Source organism: Schistocerca americana, chromosome 3, assembly GCF_021461395.2.
Source record: "Schistocerca americana isolate TAMUIC-IGC-003095 chromosome 3, iqSchAmer2.1, whole genome shotgun sequence".
Lineage (NCBI taxonomy): Eukaryota > Metazoa > Arthropoda > Insecta > Orthoptera > Acrididae > Schistocerca > Schistocerca americana.
In genome coordinates, this window is record NC_060121.1 from 413,343,080 (window position 1) to 413,360,578 (window position 17,499).

The 17,499-nt window shown below is 40.2% G+C and overlaps 1 protein-coding gene across 2 annotated transcripts in view; it reads left to right on the forward strand.

Moving 5' to 3' along the window:
* Positions 1-17,499, forward strand: part of LOC124605320 (choline transporter-like protein 1) — a 482,432-nt gene that overhangs the window by 415,615 nt on the left and 49,318 nt on the right. For both annotated transcript variants that reach the window (XM_047136907.1, XM_047136908.1), the window contains 2 exons: positions 8,521-8,629; positions 12,042-12,156. In XM_047136907.1, coding sequence (XP_046992863.1) covers positions 8,521-8,629; positions 12,042-12,156 — 224 coding nt within the window. The remainder of the gene's footprint in view (positions 1-8,520; positions 8,630-12,041; positions 12,157-17,499) is intronic.

The following is a 17,499-nucleotide window of genomic DNA, read 5'->3' on the forward strand; positions in this document are numbered from 1 at the left end:
ATAGCCGCCTCTAGGAGGGTCAGGTTGTCGACCGTGGACCAAAATTTTCAGAATCCACACTGAAAGCGGCTAAGGAGCTGTCTAGTCTCTAACAGCCAGACCAGACGACGGTTAACCATCCGTTCCAGGGTCTTTCCGACACAGCTTGTCAAGGCGATACTATGATAACTACTGGGACATGTGCGGTCCTTTCCTGGTTTGAGGAGAGGGATGAGGATTGCCTCCCTCCACGAGGTGGGGAACACTCCTGTCTGCCATATCAGATTAAAACATTCGAGGAGGATTTCCTTTGACGCCGTTGGCAGATGTCGAAGCATGGAGTACCAGATGCGGTCGTAACCTGGTGCAGTGTCAGAAGTCGCAGTAAGTGCCGATCCAAGTTCCCACATGGAGAAAGGGGAGTTGTAGGCCTCAGAACTGTTTGACCGAAAGTCCAACTTCGCTCGTTCGACAGTCGCACGGTAGCGACAAAATGCTGGATCCTGGGTTGCAGTGGCAGTACTTTGTGCAAAATGCTCTGCCAGCGTCTGAGCAATGGCTCTGGGTGTTGTTTGGAGGCATCCCTGGTTCAGGACTGCAGCTATTGGTAAACGGCTGCGTTTACCGGAAATCCTCCGGATGGCTTCCCATACTTTTGTGGAACAAGTGGAACGGTTGATGGAGTCCAGGAACTCCTGCCATGACCTTTTCTTGCTCTCTTTAATGATACGGCGTGCCCTGGCTCTTGCGATGCGAAAGGCGGTAAGATTGACCGCTGTTGGGCGGCATTTAAATCGGCGAAGCCACACGCCTGTCCCGGATGGCTGAACGGCACTCTTCCGTCCACCAAGGCACAAGGCGCCGCTTAGGAGGGCCAGAAGACTGTGGTATGGATAGGTCAGCAGCATGATGGATCACAAGTGTGATGTGATCCACCCATTCCTGTACGCTGTTGTGGCGTTCAAAGACAGCCAACCGAGTGAACAGAGGCCAGTTAGCCCTGCCAATCATCCACGATGGCGGCCTCTGCTCAAGCAATACACCATCCAGGAGATGAGTGCAGATGGGGAAGTGATCGCTGGAATGAAGGTCGTCAATGACCTCCCAGTGAACAGAGTCGGTGAGGGCTGGAGAGCAGAAAGATAGGTCAATGGCTGAGAATGACCCAGTAGCAGTAGAGAAATGAGTTGGAGTATCTGTGTTGAGGATGCACAACACTTGAGATGTTAGGAGGCTCTCCAAAATTCGACCTCGAGTGCAAAGAGAAGTGGAGCCCCACAGGACATGATGGGCATTGAAGTCTCCCAGGAGGAGAAATGGGCGGGGGAGTTGGTCGATAAGATCTGTGAGAGCGTCTAAGGTCATTGCATCCAGAGGGGGTAAATAAAGGGAGCAAATGGTAAGCCTCCGACGGGAATGAATTTCAACTGCAACTGCTTGCAGGTCAGTATCCAGGGGGAGAGCAGAGGAGTGGTGGTCATTATTGACAAACACGGCGACTCCGCCTTTGGCTCTGTCTCCAGTCAGGTCATCTTTGCGATACAACGTATAGCCCCTGAGTACAGGAGCATCAGATGGTTTTAGATGTGTTTCCTGTAAACATAAGCACAGGGGGTGTTGCCGTGCTAGGAGGTGCAGTTCCTCCACATGTGCCCGGAATCCATTCAGGTTCCACTGTATAATGGGAGCCATCTATCAGGGTGGGAGTACCTTCAGTCTCACTTTCTGTCGGGGAGGAGAGGGGGCATTGGAGCCAAAACCTGAGAAGCAGTAGGGGTGTAGCAGCGCTGGGCATTGCACAAGACGGGACCTGGGAAGGGGCAGGAGGTTCCATGACGTCAGCTACCACGGCCTGGTCAGAAGGTCAGGGAGGAGAAGCAGGCTTCACAGGAACAGCAGCAGCACACGTACATTTACAAACGCAGGTGCTAGTGCTGACAGTAGCAACCTCCGTTTGTGTAGCGGCATCAGTTTTCAAGACTGGCTGTTTCAGAATGGAAGAAAAGGAAGCAGCGAACATGGCCGGCTGCAGGGACTCGTAAATTTTCTTTTCCTCACCGTACGGGATGCGTTTGGTGGTTTTAAGTTCCTGGATCTTCCGTTCCTTAAGGAAAACTCTACATTCCCTACTCCACACAGGGTGATCCCCAGAGCAGTTGACACATTTGGGAGGAGAGGAGCAACCAACTCCCTCATGGGTGGCTTTACCACGTTTCCCGCAAGTGGCTTCCCCTTTACAGCCGAGAGTAGTGTGTCCAAAGTGTTGGCATTTAAAACACCGCATGGGGTTCGGGTAATAAGGCCGTACACTGAAACGTAGGAAACCTGCCTTCACATGCTCGGGCAATTTGGTGCTGTTAAACGTAAGGATGAACGAGTCAGATTTCATGAGAGCACCATCCACCCATTTCATAACATGTTGCACGTCGACAATTCCTTCCCGGGACCATTCAGCCTTCAGTTCATCTTGGGGAATGTCAACGAGATCTCTGCAAGTCACAACACCCTTGCTGTAGTTCAAGGTGTTGTGAAATTCAGTCTCAATCGCAAACTCCCCAAGAAATTGTGCCTTCTGAAGATTCTGGACTTGCTGGAAGCTAGATGTTTCAACCAACAAGATGCCATTTCACAAGCGCTTTACAGATTTTAATGTGCCAGCAATACCTTCTAAGCCCTTCTGTATATAAAATGGCGAAACTTTGTCAAAACTCCCATCTTTTCACCTAATTATGAGAAACACATTCTGCGAAGCAGCATGCATTCTGTTACTATTACCTGAATCAGGAGGACTGGCTACACGAGCCCTCTTGTGAGATTGGGTGTTAGAACCTACCAGCGGCCCACCCTTTCCGCTGGGAGGAGAAGAAGAAAAGTTCGAGGGTTCCATCTCGGTCCCACGAGCGGCTAGGGAACTAGGAGTCCACCTAGACAGAGCCCCGCGTGCCTAGGTAAGCCTTATACAACTGAGGTGCGGCAGGTTCCCAAGAGGTTGCCCGCTAACGACTGTTCCACCTCAACAGCCATGCATCTCATCGGCACGCAGCACACCTTGACATTGAGGGGTTGTTTATAGAGGTTTATTCCATCCTCGCGATCCAGGCGGTCAAGCCAAGATCCCCACTCCCTGAGACACACAGCATTGCACCGCCGCGCCACACGGTGGTCGTTGAAGTATGCTCAGAGCTTACTGTGACAGGGGACTGGCGGCGCTTACCAGTTCCCAGCTCAGGAACCCCGGGGTCGCCAAGCCCGTACCCAGCAAATGAATGCTGAGCCCCTGGGGACCTCTAAGTACCTCCCTAAGAAATCAACTGGTACAAGGAAAAATACTCAGAGGAATAGTCATCACAGCAGTGAAGAATCTGATTGCGTTTGCATGTGACCTCTGTCTCTACACCTGAACAAGATGCAGAACCCACAATTGAACGTAATCAGGAGTTAATGGATCCTCTTGATCTCACTTTTTGCTGTGAAGAGGATCATAGCTCAGACATTTGTCAACATAATGAAATGAATACCATAATGGCCTAGGATCTTATACAGCCAAATCTTGGAATGTTTCTTGTGGTAAAATTCTTGACCAAAAAAAGTATCAAGCATCTTATTGGTAAACTTATACAATTCTATGGAGATGGGAAGTTCAAGGTGTCATATCTTCATACAACAGGCAGGGAAAAAAGTTTTTGCTTCCAAGATGTGCCAGCTGAAGCTTCCCTGAATGTAAAAGGATTGTGCATATAATTAATCTCCCTTACAAGTGAAACTGAGGCAAATTTTTCTCTTCTGATGAAAATGTCAAACTTTTCTTGTAAGTTTGAATATTTAATTTTTTTATGTTTTATGCTTCTTTTTCTATAAATATTTAATGATTTCTGCTTATTTTAATACAGGTGGAAAAGTTGTCTCTTTTGCCAGTTAACTTTGCCAAATGTGTTTTCATTTTTATTATGTATAAATACATAACTAAGTTGTCAGCTGTCCATGTATCATGAAACTAAAGACTAAAAATATTTCTTAGGATAGTTTCAAAAATGTTTTGGCACTATTAGGTGACAAAATGTGCAGAAGAAAAAAGTGTAGCAAAGCTGTCCCAGTTTATGGTAGTTAATAGTTCAGTCATTGAAGGAAATTGGGGGAAAAATTGTGTAGTAGCAAATTTTTGAACAGTGCTTGGAGAAGAGTGTGTTGAATAGCGCACTAAAAATCTTCTCCGGTGTGGTTGAGCATGGGTATGGGGGCAGGATCATCTAAAGGTCAGTTTTTTATATTTTTCTTGGTTATCTTGAAAACTGTAGCTTCTGGCAAAAATGACTCCCCGTACAAATTTAAACTACTTTAAATTTTCTACAAAAAATGCCCTATTCGGTTTTTTTCTAGCTCTAATAATTGCAACATTTCAGGAGATGGAAAATCACAGATTATTAAAATTGTGTTTAATGGTTTAAAATTAATGTATATTGTTAGTTAATGTGGGTTAAGAACAAATATTAAATGTTTATACCATGTCTAAGTATAGTTTGTATTAAGGGACATGCTGTGTTCTGAGTGTTTGTTAGTTAGTTGCCTCAGAGAAAGGATATTGTTCAAAAGCTTAGCAACAATTTCAGCTGTATTTTTGTGCCTGCCTGTCAGTCAGTTAATGCCTCAACTATATGGTGAGCAATTACCTTTACTGCTTTCACAATTTGTATCCTACCTAGAACTTTCCAATATCATTTTAATAAATTTCAGGTGGTCACAAGGCATAAACCAGGAATGCTCAGAAATTACAAAAGAAAAGAAAATTATTCTGTATTAACATCTTAATTTATAGGGCATACTTTTATTAACAACTATTTCTTTAAAGTATCTAAATACCTATATTCTACAATTAGAAGTTCTTAATCACACCACGTGTACCAGTGTGTTTAGTAAAATTGTCATTTTTGCAAAATAAAGAGTGTTATTTTACTTCAAGATAGATTTACAGCACATTACAAATATGTCAAAGGAACATAATTTTATCTTTGTTACATACGATTTTCATTTGTCACTGTTTCACACAAGTATGCATAAATAAATTAAAGTATATATTTTTCACTAATTTCCCACAGACATACAAAGAGTTTGTAAAGTTAAAATCCTCTTGCTTAGCCCCATAATTCTCTTAGATGACCATCTTGACCAATCTTCTTTGGTTAATTAATAGGTTCTTACAGAGTAAATGTTTGTGTAAGCTGTGTTTGCATGAGTGTGTATGTATGTTGTCCAATTCCGATGAACGCCCTTTTAGCTGAAAGCTTACGTGTTCGACAGTCTTTTTGTTGTGCCTGTCTGTGACTCAACATCTCCACTATGGTGAGTAGCAATCTGTCCTTTTCGTAATATTGTCATTATTCCATCCTGGATTTTTCCATTGTTTGATAATTTAAACACAGTAGACACTCAACTATCTGGCCTAATGTGGCAGAAGGTCAAGCCATATAGACTGGAATTCTACAAATCCTCTTTTCTGACCCCAGCTGTACCATTCAAAATACCCTTTCTTTTTTTTCTTTTTTAATACTAAAACCCAATTTTATTGACATTTTCTGACCTCTGACCTCTTACATAATACATAAAAGTTATAAACGTTTGTTATTGAGATACTGCACCCTTCAAAAATTATCACAGAAGAAATAGAATGATGTGGATAGTGAAGTATGAATGTATGGTTACACACTTGTGAAAAGTCGGGCTTAACAAAAAAGATGAAACTTAGAAGTTTGAGGTTTTTTTTTTAAAAAAAAACTTTGATAGATGACTGTTACCCCCCTGTAGCTGCAATATCCCTCCATTTATGCAAATAGATGGTATCAGCTGGTGCTGGTTCTTCCTGCTCACTAACGTACTTTGGCTTTGCCTCATTCATCTTGAACCCTCCCAAATGTCAGATGTGATTTCTCCCAGCTTCTGAGTTTGCCTCCTCCTCTTGTGTAAATTCCCCATCACCATTTTCACAATATCATTGTCAGATAATCCATCAGTTTCATTGTTTGCCATCCATTCTGTGACATTTTCTGCATCAACGTTCTCACAGTCCGATACACTTTTGAGCAGTGAAACAATATCATCATTTCCATTTTTTACTTTGCTTTCAAACATGGATTCAAAGTTAAAATGTCCATTTTCATAGTCTGAAAGAATTTTCCAAGAGCTTACAAGTCATATTCAACCAACCACCTCATGGTATTGAGCAAGTGTATCATCTTCAGAATGGTTACACAGTCTTCATTATTATCAACTACTGATATCAACAAACTGAGGAGACTTGCAAAACTTCTTGTTTAGCATTTCAAGCATGCTCATGCATCAGCTGATAAATAGCAGGCACATTTAAGGATAAAAATAAAGCTTTTTTATCTCCGTCTGTGAGTTTGTCACTGTCAGGATGCAAAAGTGCATTATCAAGAAACAGCAGAATTTTCCTCAATAAGTTATTGTCTTTCAAATACTTCTCTACATCTGTAAGAATGCATTTTGGAACCGGGTGTTAAAGATTTCTGAATTCATCCATCTTTTGATGAATGTAATGCAGGGACAGTGACTACTGATTTTTCAGGTTGTTTGAAGCTCCAGGTTTTCATGATTTCTCTATTAATGTAAGCCTAAGCTTGTGATTGTCAAGTGCATCATTTCAAGCCAGCATGATAGTTCACTCCTTACTTTTCTTATATCCAGGTGCTACAGCTCCATTTTTTGAAGCAAGCCTCTTGTAATTTAAACTACTCTCATTGTAACTACACTATTGTTCACCAGAAATTCCCTCCTCATCAATTAACTTTTAAAGATAGTCTTTAAACAATGACACAGCCTACTTATCAGTGGATAAAGTCTCTCCACTGGGGGTAATCTGGTGAATACTAAATCATGTTTCCCACTGACAGTAAATTCTGAGCCTTCCCCTTCTATTTGCTGCTGAAATTGCACTTCTTTTTCCTGCAATATTGGCCCATTAAAGGGCAAACTTTTTCCTCTTAAGGGTTTGTGCCACAAAAATAAAGTTTGCTCAACTTCCTTATGCTTACCTTTCAACATTGCCTTCATTTACTTTTATTCCACTTCCACTAACTTGGGAAGCACACCACTTCTCAATTTCTGCTCTATTTTTCTTCCACTCCAATATTACTTTTCCAGTTCTGGTTGCTATGCCAGAATCCAGTTGCATTATAACATGTAATTTCTGATCTATAGTCACTACAATTTTTTTAAATTTATTGCACATTGCCATTTCTTTAATTAAAACATCAAGGACCACACAAAATGACAGTTTAATAATGTACACACTTTGGATGTCAGATATGCAACTCAAGAAACAAAGTATGCAGAGCTGCCAGCAGAGATGCTCTCTACATGTGTCCATTGTTATTTGTGAGCATTGGAGGAGAGCTTCTAAGCATCATGTGTTGAAAAGTATGGACCTTACCTTATAATTGTGATTCCAGATGTGCTGGAAAAACAAATCATGCATAAAACATTTTGAAAGGCTGCAGAGCATTGTAGCTGGCAGCCAATAGCTAAAGCTTTGGAAGAGTGCAGTATGTACAATAAATTAATCCTCATTTTATCACAGAGAATCATTTTATGCTATTAAGTAGGCTAGATAGTCATGAGGCAGATAGTAAATAGTCTACTGTAATATTAAGATGGATTTAAGTAGAACTACAGAAAATACAGGTTGTTATGTTAAAAATAAATACTTTCCTAATAGGTTTCACAGAAGGAAACTGTAGTGTAATGTGTCATATGACTTCTATACTGTCTGAAAGCTGGAAGAATATGTTTCACAATTCTAGTTGGTGCTAACCATTTCAAACTGTATCATTGGTCCAGTGGTCTGTCTTAGAAAAGGGAAGTTTGTAATTTTTGAACGCATTTGTTATAGAATTATGCAATGGAATTTGTATTCAGATGTAACAGCTGTTTTTCTAACCCAACTATTTCTCTAAATTGATTAATAAATACATAAAAAGATTTTGTTCACAATGCCTAGAAAACTTTGTCACATAATTACATATTCTCATTTGGACAATAATATGTTTTCTTCTGAAGTAGGTTATCTAGCACGTATTGGACTAGTGATTTCTTGACAGAAATCATTCATATAGAAAGGTCTAAACTGAGAGAATCTATCTGAAACTAATATAACATAAAGAAAATCACTTATAACTATAATGGTCCTCTTAATATAGATAGATAACTTAATCAGTAATATCAGCAGAAATCTGAATTTGTTTGCAAAGTGTTTTCTCCTCATTTACTTAATAGCCTGCATCTTAACAAAGAAAAAGAGAAGTATATGTATAATGTGACAAGCATATGAGACAAAATATCACACTTCTGACATACAACCATGAAATACATGAGATAATTTGTGAATAGTTGTGAAATGTGACTACACTGACTTGGTAAAATAAATTTTTAGTATTTGCTTATTGGATGACTACTGTATTCATAATACAGTTTCAGGTGAGGAGGTTTTATAAACCATAGAGCTGATTTATTTTTCTGTTTTTCTTTTAGGTTTCTCCATAGTGATATTAATATTATTCAGATACTTGGTTGGAGTTATGGTATGGATTGTGCTTATTGCTGTGACACTAGTCAGTTTAGGAGGAACACTTTATCTTTGGTAAGTGAAATGATTTAATACATATGCTGTGTTCATTTTATTGTGTATCTGAAAGATTAGTAACTGGTAAGTTAAAGGATGATTTTATATCACTTCAATACTTAAGAGCATCCCACCCACAACTAAAGACCTTCTTTGGTAATAAAAACAGTGAGAAGTTAAAAAAAAGAAGAGTATGTTCTAGTTCATTTCACTTGTTGTTTCCCTAAAATGTAAGCATTTCAATGACTAGTTTTATTCTTGTGTTTTTCACCTCAGTGCATTTATTTAAGCTTCAGCATTTTTAGATGCTTTTAATCTGATTGATGGACTAGTCTGTCTGATGCCTTTGTGAATAAAGAGTCTATAATTTTGCCAGGGCCAGCTGTGGTTTATGAACTAACTAGCTGACTGTTCCTGGGAGACTCAAACTCAGGACCTTTGCATTTCATGAGCAGGTGCTCTAATTGACTGAGCTATCCAAGCACAACTCATGACCCATCCTCACAGTTTTACTTCTGTCAGTACCTCATCTCCTAACTTCCAAACTTGACAACTTGCAAGATTGCCACTCCTGAAAGAAAGCAGGCCTGGAAAGCTAGTCTCACAAGTTTCACAGGAAAGCTTCTGTGAAGTTCAGAAGGTAGGAGATGAGGTACTGGTAGAAGTAAAGCTGTGAAGATGGCTTGTGAATCATGCTCGGGCAGCTCAGTTGGTACAGCACTTGCATGCAAAACGGGAAGTTCCTGAATTCAAGTCTCAGTCCAGCACGCAATTTTAATATGCCATGCAGTTTCAGATCAGCAGATACTCCATGGCGCTCATTCCAGAAACATCCCCCAGGCTGTGGCTAAGCCATGTCTCGGTGGCATTCTTTGTTTCAGGAGTGCTTGTCTTGCAAATTTTGCAAGAGAGCTTCTGTGAAGTTTGGAAGGAAGGAGATGAGGTATAGGCAGAAATAAAGCTGTTAGGATGGGCAGTGAATAATCATGCTTGGATGGCTCAAGTGGTAGAGCACTAGCCCATGAATGGCAAAGTCCCCTAGTTCCAGTCTTAGTTCGGCACACTGTTTTGATCTGCCAGTAAGTTTTTTACTAGAGTACAGTCTGCTGCAGAGTGAAAATCTCATTCTGGAAATTACTACAGTAGTTAATAAGCTGTAACAGTCCAGTTACTTGTTTATCCCAGACTACAATCAAATGTGGTTGAAATGTTTCCATGTATTCAATGCTTGTGATTACATGCCACTGCTTCCTCATTCCTACAAATAGGAGTGTCTTACCTGCATGGCAATTGTCACCTGATACTAAGTCATGGATCAAGATTACACTTTTGACTTGCATATACACTATCATCCGATAGTAACCACAATTTGTGTAGTACTCTGTGGAATTAGGAATGACACTGGCATTTTATTTGTCAAGTGTTAGCATAATTAGCTGTTCATCTCTTCATAAAGAATGGTTTCTGCCTCCCTCTGCTCTGCTGTTGTTCATTTTGGAAAATGTGTTATTTCCAAAATGTAGTGTGCAGTGACAGATACTTCATCAGTAAAGTCCTGTGACACAGGTCACATTGTCTGTTTCATTTCACTTATGGACACATAATACACTGTGCAGGAGAAAAATGATTTCTGCATCAAAATTCTTGTCTTTCAGGATGATGACATTTGTCAGTAACTACCCCGCAGATACAAACAGAACATACAATACACACATCTCATCCTCCCCCCCTCTCTCGGTTCATATTGTCCTCCGTCTCTCTATCCATCTCCTCCTTCCCCCATTTCCTCCATCCCCTCTCCTCCTCCCTTATCTTTGTCCTTGTCCTCCTCTTACCCCTATCTCTGTCCGTATCCTCCTCTTCTTCCTATCTCTGTCTTCCTCTTCCCCCTATCTCTGTCTATCCCCTCCTTCCCCAATCTCTACCTATTTCCTCCTCTCTCATGTCCATCTCCTCTTCCCCCTCTTTGTTTCCACCAGCCCACTACCCCTCTACATCTTCCACCTGCCTCCTACACCTCCCCACTCTCCATCCATCTCCTCCTCCCCTCTCTCTGATTATCATGTGCTCACCTCTTTGCCAATCTCCTCCTCAACTCCTCAAATTTCTCTCTGTCCATCAGCTCCTCCCTTCTCACAGTCTGCCCATCAACTACTCCCTTCATTCATCCATCTCATCATTCTACCTCTATCTGTCAATCTCATCTTCCCCGCCTACCCTGCCACTCTATCCATCTCCTACTCCCACCTCTATCTGTTCATCTCACAATCATACCTCTCAATATCCCTCTCATCTTCCCATCTCTCTCTGCTCAGCCTTGCCCATCCACATGTATACCATGTGGAACACATTCCAATAATGCTCGCATAACACAATTGTTGTGCAAGGCAGCATAGATGTCATAGGTTAACAACTCTTTTCACCTCCAGCCCCACACCTATGGAAACTAGGTATTTCTTACTACCATGGCACTCCTTCCCAGATTAATAAGAAATATGTGTAGCTAATTTGGTTGAAATCAATTCAGTTGTTTAGGAGGAGATGTGGAACACTCTCTCTCTCTCTCTCTCTCTCTCTCTCTCTCTCTCTCTCTCTCTCTCTTGTATCTTCATATGATTTTATTTACTGTGATACTTAATCAATACATCCATTACTGCATGATAGTATGTGGAATGGATCAAAACACTTTATTCATTATTTTGTTAATGTCAGTAACAATCATGTACAGAAGCTGGAAATACAGATATCAAATGTTATGTACACACAGATATTTATGAAGTATTTGTACTTAAAAAAAAAAAAAAAAACCATAGTATCGTATCCTGTGACTAAAGTCTCAGATACTTACAGTTTGAATTGATCATCTCATACAAATACCTGGGTATAACAATTTGTAGGGATATGAAGTGGAACAATCAAATAGATTCAGTCACAGGTAAAGTTCATTGCTAGAATACTAGGGAACTGCAAGCAGACTGCATACAAATCATTTGTGTGACCTAACCTAGAATATTTCTCAGGTGTGTGGGACCAGTGATATTGAACGTATGCAAAGAATGGTAGCATGACTGATTACAGGTTTGCAGAATCTTGAAGGCAGATGCAAACTGTCCCTAGGCAGCCTACTTGCAAAGTTTCAAAACCATATTTAAATGATGAATATACTAAAGTCACCTGTGTATTGCTCCAGTAGCAATCCTGAAGGCAAGATTAGATAAATTACAGTGCACACAGAGATAATACATTTATTTTTCTCATATGACAGTTTTAAATTTCAAATGTTTACTGAGGTTAGTTCAAGTATGAATTCTGTGATATAACAATTTCCATGAGTTCCATGTTAATTACATTTGCATGTTCCTTTAATATTTTTTAATTATTTTTATTTATTGTTATACTTTTATTTATTACAATTGCTTCTGCTGCAAAGGTTTATTTGGAAGCAAGCGAAGGATGGCTTGGCACATACAAAAAATGATAAAGATGCTGAAGGAAGATCAGTAACAGCCTATCTTGTTTATGCCATACTAGCAACAATAGCAACTGTGAGTATCGATCACGAACTTATAAAATTTATAGGAATGATTACCATATCAGATAGTTATGTAGGTTATCATCACCTATCACTGTTTGGTACTAACAAATGTAAATATTAAATATTCTTAATAATATTTCATCTGCCAATAACATAAGTTATATAATGATCTATAAATTCAAGAAAGGAAGATTGGGTTTAATGTCCCGTCAACATTGAGGTCATTAGAGATGGAGCACAAGCTCATATTGTGTCAAGGATGGGAAAGGAAATCAGTTGTGCCCTTTCACAAGGACCATTCCGGCATTTGCATGAAGCAATTTAGTAAAATCATGGAAAACCTAAATCTGGATGGCTGGATGGGGGTTTGAACTGTCATACTGTCATCCTCACGAATGCCAGTCCAGTGTGCTATCCACTGTGCCACTTCACTCAGTGCAACTTCATGCAGTATTCTATTAAAAACAATAATAATAATATGAAAAGGAAAATTTACCTCAGAAAACTAAAATTATAAGACAGAATTACTGCCATCACTTACCTCCAGGGAATAAAATTTCAGCACTGTCAATTAACAAACTAGACACATCAAAAAATTTGTGGTATAACTTCACCATAAGCATAGAGCAACTGATGGTAATAACAGACTCCTAAAATGAATACAGTTTTGTTATATATAGAATAAAAAAACTTATACTAACAAGGGAACCTCCCCATCACATCCCGCTCAGATTTAGTTATAAGTTGGCACAGTGGATAGGCCTTGAAAAACGGAACACAGATCAATCGAGGAAACAGGAAGAAGTTGTGTGGAACAATGAAAAAATAAGCAAAATATACAAACTAAGTAGGCCATGCGCAAGATAGGCAAGGAGAGGTGTCTGCACAGGAGCGCCGTGGTCCCGTGGTTAACGTGAGTGGCTGCGGAATGACAGGTCCTTGGTTCAAATCTTCTCTTGAGTGAAAATTTTACTTTTTTTATTTTCGCAAAGTTCTGTCCATTCGTTTATTGATGTCTCTGTTCACTGTAATGAGTTTAGTGTCTGTGTTTTGCGACCGCACCGCAAAAACCGTGCAATCAGTAGACGAAAGGACATGCCTCTCCAATGGGAACTGAAAACATTTGATCGCAAGGTCATAGGTCAACCGATTCCTGATATATTCTATACGACACTGGTGACGGCATCTGCGTCACATGACAGGAATATGTTGTCGACCCACCTAACCAGTACACTTGGCGAATGGGTAAAAAGATTCTTCTACCTTGCCCGATTTAGGTTTTCTTTTGGATGTTTCGATGTTTGTTTAGGTGTAACGTCCCCATACTATGCCGCAGTTATCTCGCATCGGACGGATGGACAGATAATAATTGTCTGAAAATAAAAACAAACTTTTCACTCGAGGGAAGACTTGAACCAAGGACCTCTCGTTTCGCAGCTGCTCACGCTAACCACGGGACCACGGCACTCCTAAGCCGCGCATGTCCTTGATGTTGCATATCTTGCGCATGGACTACTCAGTTTGTATATTTTGCTTATTTTTTTCATAGTTCCACACAACTTCTTCCTGTTTTCTCGATTGATCCGTGTTCAGTTTTTCAAGGCCTATCCACTGTGCCAACTTATAACTAAATCTGAGGGGGGTGTGATGGGGAGGTTCCCTTGTAAGTTACCTCTTGTTCAAATGGTCATTTTATCCTTCATTAATTGTACTGAAAAGCAGCATTCTCCGGCAAAATCCATTGTAGCCTTATATTTTAGAATCTCTGGCTTCATATTAAACATGTTTTCTCTATTAATTTGTTATACATTCTCATCCCCATATACCAAGGAGCCTGTGCATATAGTTCCAGTTGGTCTGTGGGTAACATAAAATTATCTTTGCTTCTTGTGTTTTATTGTGTCCAAAATTATCCTCCACAGTAGTTTTTGTCTGCTGTGTATGAAGATTACAATTTTGTACACATATGTGGAAGGAAAAGTTAGAATTTGTAATTCCTGTAATAAAGGGCGATAAAATTCTTTTTACTATGAAGTACACATGTATCTGACAATTTTCTTCTGCGGCTTCAGTATTCGACATTAGCTATTTGGATTCACCCCAGGAAACTAAACTATACCTAATGACAGATTCAACATATCTACAATATGTTTTTCTTGTGTACTTATGTCAGTAGGGTTTTCTAGTATTTGCATTGCAAATACTAAACTGCTTAATCTTTTTGACAGGAAGTCAGAGTGGGTATTCCAGCTCAAGTTCTTGTCCACATTTAGTCTAAGGAATTTCTTCATGTCAAACAATGGAAACTCCAGTTTTGAAGATCAACAAAATAAGGGAAAGATAGACTGCTACTCACCATAAAGAAGATACGTCGAGTTGCAGACAGGCACAATAAGAAGACAGTTACAAATTAGCTTTCATCCAAAGTCTTCTTCAGAAAAGGAAACTCAGACACATTCAGTCACACAAACAAGCACACCTCATGTATATGTGACCACCATCTTTGGCAGCTCAGATTGGAATGCGAAATTTGATCATGTCAGGTTCTTGATTGTTATGCTGTATTTTAAGTTCCATACATTTTGAATGTCTGGTTTTGAAATGTACCCTACAGGTTTATGTGATGTTGAGTTTTTCAACCTATTTAAATGGAATCAGTTTCGTAAGCTATTGCATATGCTCACAGCATAGATCAGAGTCAGTTTCAATTCAAACAGAAGTATCATCTTCAAACAGAACTGATGGTGAATTTATATTTATGGGTAAGTCATTTATGTAGGACAAGAACAGGATTGGACCTAAAATGGATCATTAAAACATACCTTGTGATACTGTACACCATTTAGAATAATGATTCACTGTATTTGAAGTGGCAGTTAAACTCTGTTTTCTGTTCTGCAGATATGATGTAAGCCATTTCAGAGCATTGCCCTTAATCCTATATTTATCTAATTTGTAAATAAGCAAGACATGGGCTACTGAGTCAGAGGCTTTTGTGAGATCACAGAAGATACCTGTAACTTTACTCCACTGATGTAATGTGTTGCTTTATCTTTTCAGTAAAGTTATTTGCTGCATCCAGTGTGTTCTTTCATTGTTGGAATCCAAATCGGTTATTTATACATGGTCCATTGACATTAATGTTACCACCACCTAGGTTCAGTGTCACTCACAGACAGCTGGTGGCAGCACTAGCAGTGGAGAGCATGTAAAGCATGTCTGGGGAATACGGAAAACGGTGCAGTCATTGTCGTAATGCAAAAATGGAGCAGTTTATCTGACATTCTAAAGGGCATGATCACTGACTTTTGGGCCAAAGTGGAAGCATTTTCTAAATGGCTCAATTTGTAGACTATTCGCATGGCCATGGTTAAAGTATACTGTGCGAGGCAAAGTGGCACCAAAGAAGGGACATAGATGACAACAGTGAAGGAGAGCTGTGGAGATGTGTATGGGCAAATAGATGTGCAGCTGTTGAGCAACTGACTGCCCAGATGGAAGCAAGGGGCTACCAACAGTGTCTTCTCAATGATCATTCAGCAAACATTGCTGCATATGGTTCTCCACATCAGGTACCTGCATCATGCACCCACACTACTGCTGCTCATTGACAATGAAGGCTGTAATTTGCATGCCAGTACTTCAATAGGACTCCGCTGGATGGTGACAAGTGGCCTTTTCATGTGCATCATGTTTTATGTTCCTTCGGACAGATGGATGTTGGTGTGTACCGTATGAAGTGTCCAAAAGTAAACACCCTGTAAGAATCGTCAGAAGATTCCAGGCCAGAGGGCATTCCCTGAGTGATCTCCTCATTCTGGAAGGTGCAGTGGATCAATGCAAGTTGGCATCTGTTCTTGGGAACCATGTTCACTCCTACAACCATTTTATTTTTCTCAGCACAATGGCATTTACCAGCAGGACAGTGCAATGTGTCACACAGTACGCAGTATATGTGCGTGATTTAAAGAGTGCTAGGGTAAGTTTGCTATACTCCTGTAGCCACCAAACTCCCAGATTTAAACCCAATTAAGGATCTGTATGATCACCTCGGGCTGTTCGTGCCATAGATTCTCAGCTGAGAAACCTAGTGCAGCTGGTCATGGCACTGGAGTCAGCTTGGCTCCACATCCATGTCGGTACCTTCCAGAACCTCACCAACTCTCTTCCTGCACATATCAATGTGGTTCTTGATGGAAGAAGCACATTAATGTGACTGGACAGTGTAATAATATCATTTTTTACAATAGAATTTTGAATCTGGATTGAAGTTACTTCCTCTTAACAGTTTTGACAGGATTGGAAGAATAGATATAGTGCGTTAGTTTTCCATGTCTTTCATCCACCCATTCTTGAACACAAGTCTGACTTTGACGTACTTCAACACATCAGAAAAGCATCCTTGTCCAAAAGATTGGTTCATTATTTGAGTTAATGAAAGTGCTATTATGTGATGCACTGCTTTGATCACTGCAGTGGGTACTTATCCCACCCAGAAGAGGTTTCAGTTGTTAATGATCCTGTGACAGTTGCCACATCCTTTATCAAGACATTTTTTTAATCTGTGAGATACTAAGCATAATGGTGAAGTCCAGATATGTTTACTGTACTCTGATACTCTACTATGTACATCAATTAGAGCAGACAGGCTTTTCTGCTGCAGTTTTATGTGCCTTTTCTGCAGTTTAGACTGTCATATGGGTACATAGTATATGAAACTTAGAGACCTATTTGTCTGATTATCAACAATGGTCATTTCCATTATGGGGACTCACTATAAGTGCTTACAAGACCAGCCCTACACCAAGACTGAACTGAAGCAGGAGAACTGACACTTGTCACCCAGCAGGAGATTCTCTTTGGGGTCAGGCCTATGGAAAATTGGCAACCCAAGGATCACCAGAGTACTGAACTGTTGCTCTTCCTACTATGAAACCAATTTCCAAAAATCGTCCATGAGCAATGAGGCCTTTTCAGATGCATTCAAAGCTTGAGTTATTGCTAGTTGGTTAGGGAGAAATTTGAACCCAAATCCAGTGTTGAAGCTGAATTCCACCTTAGACCTTGAGAAATATTTTGACATGGTCCGTCATGAGACTGTTTGTAAAATGCTTCATGATTGTAGCACTCCTTGCATATGTGTGCAATGTATCCATAGCTTCTACTGTTGTTTTATGAATGCTGTTCACTGCACAGCAAAGATTTTGTGTCCCTTTCCAGTTAACCCTTTAACTGCTCTGGATGTGTTAACACGCACACCTTTGTACCTGTCCCTGTGTGCTCTGAACGTGTTTACTTGTGCCACCAGTCCTTCTACCTGGTACTCTCAACGTGTGTATGTGTAAACATGTAC